The sequence below is a fragment of the Urtica dioica genome, chromosome 4, assembly GCF_054948205.1.
Source record: "Urtica dioica subsp. dioica isolate 48M chromosome 4, U.dioica_male_clone48M_v1_H2, whole genome shotgun sequence".
NCBI classification, from domain to species: Eukaryota; Viridiplantae; Streptophyta; class Magnoliopsida; order Rosales; family Urticaceae; genus Urtica; species Urtica dioica.
Window position 1 is genome coordinate 14227534 of NC_142759.1, and position 4909 is coordinate 14232442.

The 4909-nt window shown below is 32.1% G+C and overlaps 1 protein-coding gene across 1 annotated transcript; it reads left to right on the forward strand.

Annotated features, from left to right (window-relative positions):
* Window positions 1–1969: 1969 nt before the first annotated feature.
* Window positions 1970–4428, forward strand: LOC149400689 (uncharacterized). The gene is made up of 5 exons (XM_089612290.1): window positions 1970–2334; window positions 2532–2602; window positions 2728–2833; window positions 3574–3706; window positions 3987–4428. The coding sequence occupies exons 1-5, from the start codon at window positions 2264–2266 to the stop codon at window positions 4155–4157; spliced, it is 552 nt and encodes a 183-aa protein (XP_089468416.1). The 5' UTR covers window positions 1970–2263; the 3' UTR covers window positions 4158–4428.
* The last annotated feature ends 481 nt before the right edge of the window (window positions 4429–4909 follow it).

Here is a 4909-nt window from a genome sequence, read left to right on the forward strand (position 1 = left end):
TTTCATCGATAATTACAGGCAGATTGCTTCTGCTTTTATTGCTAGAAAAGTTTCTGGTTTCACGACTCCATCAAGTTATATAGTAATAGATGAGGAGGAACCATCTCGTGTTTATGGTTTTTGTGTCAATATATGGCTTGTAACATACGATGAATTCATGGAACATGACTAGCTACTAAATGATAAAGACAATATTTTGTTGACTGGAACTATGATTAAGGTGAACCTTAACAAACTATATTCGTTTGAAGATTATATCTTGTATTTTGTACTTAAATGTTCAATGTAATTTATGATATAATGTATGATGTAAAATTGAATTACTAAAAAAAAAACAGAGCAAAGACGTCAAAAAGAAAGGGAGATGTGTTGTTAAATGAAATGACATGAACTATTTTATAACAATAATAATAAGTAATAATACCAACAAAAGTAGGTAGATCGAAAATATTTTGTGTTGCAAGTGATGATTAAATCTCTCGAAAAGTGGGCTACCTCTCTACGTATGGATGCTATAACCACTGTTTTTCTGAATGACACATCATAATTGTTAAAGTTCATTCCCCATATGAAGGCATTCTCAAACCACAGACGCAGTTATTTTTATAAGCAGTGAAAAAATTGGGATATCATTTGAAAAATAGGCTAGATACATGAAGTCTGGTGCTTCCCATGATTAAGCCCTTGCAACTTTCATTACGTTTTGTCTTTCTAAAGAGTCTCAACAAATCTTACGAACAAAAAACAAATCTCCTCTATGTAAAATTTTTATATATCACGAAGTTAAAAATTATCTTTATAATTTGTAATTAAATGTCTAATATATTTTATTTTGTATTTATGATGTAATATTAAAAAGAGAAAAAAAAAGGAGATACAAAAGTACAAATAAAAATAGAAGTTATAACTAAATAAACAATTGAAATTAATAGATTTACAAAATAATCAAATTATATAGTTAAAATGGATTTCAATAATTTTGTTGACAATAAGATTTTGGTCTCGTTTGGCATAGTTTGTATAAAAAAAATGCTTTTAGATTCAGTTTTTTTTCAAAAACTGGTGTTTGGTAAACTTTTTATAAAACAGTTGTTGTTGATAACAAAAGTTGATTTAGCATTTGGTAAAATAAATATATTATAGTAAAAATACTAAAATATATATGTTCTTAAAAGTTAAATAATAATTATTAATATGTTTATTTATATGCATATATATGAATAATATTTTTTTCTAAAAAGAAATCAAAGAGAAAAAAGATAACGTAACAAGACAAACTACTATTGGACTCTAACGGCCAATGACATTCCAATAAAATGCACAAATCATTTTTTTAACAAGTTTCACTCTTAGATAGAAAAAAAAAAGATGAGGCAGAGAGAAAAGTTATGTATTATGGTACAAAAATTCTCACAATTTACGAAGGTAGATAGAATTTAAAATATCATACATATGACTTAGAAACACTTTGTACGATGATATTACGGTAATTTGTATAGCAAACTTAAAAACACTTTTTCCAAATGCTAAGAATCCTAGCTTTTCCATCTCATGTACAAAATCTAAAATCGATTTTGAAGTTTTTTGTAAAAACAGTTTTGCCAAATACCGGATAAGCAGTTTAGTTTTTTCTAAAAAAAAAACAAGGTATTTTAATCTCAATCAAACGCAACCTTTATTTTGTAAGAGTGATTAACCACTTATATAAATACACAAAATTTTAACAATAGTAAAAAAAAAATTGTTAATGTAGCTTTGACTATTTTGTTAAAAATTCAAATATTGAATTTTTACGAATCAAGTCAAATGGTATATTTTTTTCAAAATAAAAGTATTTGATAGGGGCTAAAATTTAAAAAGTCATTACATGTGTGACGTGGGATTTGAGGGAAAGATCGAGTGTTTCTGGTAAATTACGTGCTTGTATGCTCCGATCAATCATAATGAATTAAATAAAAAATCTAAATCACGTGTCGGAAAACAAATTCTGTCGTATTCCCAATTTCTGTCGTCCGATCAAATCCAAATTTCAAGCTCGCAATCTCTCTGAGAATCCCAGATCCAGCTACAGACACAACCAAGAATTAACGAATCTTCTTATATCAACCAAAAACACAGAGACTCGTTCAATCGTTCCATATTCCATTTCTCACCTCTTCTGTTTAGAAATGCTCTCTCACTCTCAAATCTGAATACTGAATAACGAAAACCAATACCAAACTCCGATCAGAAATTCACAAAGACCTAGTCCTCGATTCACTCGATGGCGAATTCGGCAGTCTGCGTTTGGCTTCACTTGAAAGTCGTCGATCCTCTCCTCCAAATCCTTCGCAGGTAACCGTCGATCACAGTCTCTGTATCTTAGTTCAGTTTTAATAAAGAAATGTTGTTTACTTAGAAATAAATGAACTTCTGATAAAAGAAAAAGAAGAAGAAATGAATGAACACAAGAGCATTGTGATTTGCCAATCTTTCAAAAAAGAGGCTGAGAGATTATGTCTTGTTGTTGTGTATTGACTGGATTTACGCAGGGGAGCAGAACCGAAGCTGCTGGCATTTTCCGCTGCTCTAGGGACTACGCTGGGAATATTTCCAATCTGCGGTAATGCCATCTCGTTCTTTTTGATCCCCATGTTGTTTCGATCGGTTTGAGCTCGGTGATTTGAAATGGGTCTTTCTATGATTCTAGAGTGTGTTGTTGATGAAGTTTTTTTATTGGTGGGACAGGCGTTCCGGTATTTCTATGCGGAGCTGCCGTTGCGTTGCTTGGGTCTAACTGTCATGCCCCGACTGTTATGCTGACTAACTTCGTTGCCACTCCGGCGGAGTTAAGGTATTTCTCGATCACACGTTTGACTCCTCTGTGGACTGGCTTTTCTCAAGTTCGTGTAAAGGCTTTCTTTCGGGTTGGTTTATAGGGAATAATGTCTTTGTGTTTCTTGAATGCGCACGATGCAAATGTTTGCTTATGTTTCTTTTTCTTTTCTTTTCTTTTCTTTCCGTTTGGCATTCAAGCTACATTGAAAATGTTACTCAATTGAGTAGGCAGTTTGCTCACACTCATATAACTCTTGGGTTCGGTTAATCAATTCCAGCTGAATATGGAATATGAAGTGTAGAATTTAGCATAAAAAACCTATTAGTCCTTCTTTGAGATTTATTTATTCAACAATGGCAGTCTCAATTAATTCTTCGGGGTTCTATTAGTTGGGCCTTGTGTTCAAGTCTCCATGTGCAAGTTTGGTCTTTAGGTGATAGATTGATATTTGTTCGTGTATGTATTTCCTAGTGCGTGGTTGTTAAGTTAAGACAAGGGTATATGCGATTGCCGATCAAACCTTTGTTTTAGCAGAAGACTAGCAATATAAGGTTTTTATCCTCTTGAAACCCTGATTTTACTTTAATACACATTGCATGCTTTATTGTTGTGGCTATACAACCTAGATCATAAACTAAAAGAAATATATGGTTTCCTTTTACTTTTGATCCCAAAACTGTACACATCTGTATGGCTGATTTTTAGCGTAGTTTTCTCTTTGACCCTGAACTCAATGATGTCTATTGGTTTTCAAGCCTGGTGGTTCCTTTCTTGCGTCTCGGTGAATTCGTCTGCGGTGGATCTCATTTTCCTTTAACGGCCGATGCTTTGAAGAAAGTTTTGACGGGTCAAGCTTCGCGCGAAGTCTTACTAAGTGTCGCTCACGCGGTATGTTTAAAATTTGACATCCCGGAATTTTTTTTCCAAAAACAAACCACACATATATGTGTGCTTGTCTTGAGATACAGAGGAAAATCTTGTTTGGGTTTATCATCTGTACTTGCTGGTTCCTACACGCGTAAAGAAGGGTGTTATTGAAAAAAATAATTTATGAAGCATACTAGGAGGTTTTTGTTTCTGAAACATCTCACATCTGTTCGTGATCACACCTTTGATTAGAGTGTGTCGGAAAACTAAAATGTTATCGTTGTTATTGTCTATTTTGCAGTTGCTTGGATGGCTTATAGCATCACCTTTCTTTTTTGCGGGTTTATATGTATTATTTATACCGTGTTTCACTATAATGGTTAAAAAGTTCGGTGTTGTTCCTTCAAGCCCAAAGAAAACCACCATACAGAGTCCACGAGCTGAAGTGAAGCTAAAAGTAAGAGACGTTTGAGCAGCTCTGAGATAAAAAAAAAAAAAGGTTACTGATCTTCACTTCATCCATACACTCCCTCTAAGGGAACTTAATGATATTCTCTTTCTGTATATACATAATATTTATAGATTGTTCACTTTGTTGTACGTGCTCATATTGATGGCCATTTTCATTTGTGACTGAATTGTTGGATTCCTCATATTTATGAAAAAATTGTGGGGATGATTGCTTGGCTGTTTGCTGTGGCAGGAAGCCTTTTACTTGTTCTTTTACTAAAAAGAATCAATAATTTTTTGTATTCTCTTTTCAACTCTAAAACTTGATTAACTGTTTTTAGGTTACGTTCACATTTTTTTAAAGTAATTTATAACTAAAATTTAAAAATACTTAACTTGAGCTTTTTTTCATAATATATTTAACTAACTAGAGTTGAATGAAGTATATAATACCTTAAACACCACAAAACCAACATTCAAATCTCTATACTTTCATTTTGTGTATAATATGTTTGAGTAAAAAAAACAAGTTAAAAATTTAATACAAAAAATAAACTACAAGATAATTACTTGTAAAAATATTATTTATGCCTCCTCTCTAATTATGCATCAGTTTTTAAAATAATAAAATTTATTCTCTCTCTAATTATAAAAGATTTGAGTGGAAGCTTTATAGCCATATAAAACCATAAGTGTGGCTACTAATTTGGTCTAGTCATATGATGCAAGGACAACATGTAATATTCACCAATGTTGCCGTTAAAATTAATACAT

What these genes read in the sequence shown, in the direction of transcription:
- LOC149400689 (XM_089612290.1), top strand. Translation starts at nt 2,264, where the DNA reads ATGGCGAATTCGGCAGTCTGCGTTTGGCTTCACTTGAAAGTCGTCGAT. An exon ending in CTCCTCCAAATCCTTCGCAG is followed by an intron (nt 2,335 to 2,531) that starts GTAACCGTCGAT and finishes GGATTTACGCAG; the next exon opens with GGGAGCAGAACCGAAGCTGC. An exon ending in GGGAATATTTCCAATCTGCG is followed by an intron (nt 2,603 to 2,727) that starts GTAATGCCATCT and finishes TTGGTGGGACAG; the next exon opens with GCGTTCCGGTATTTCTATGC.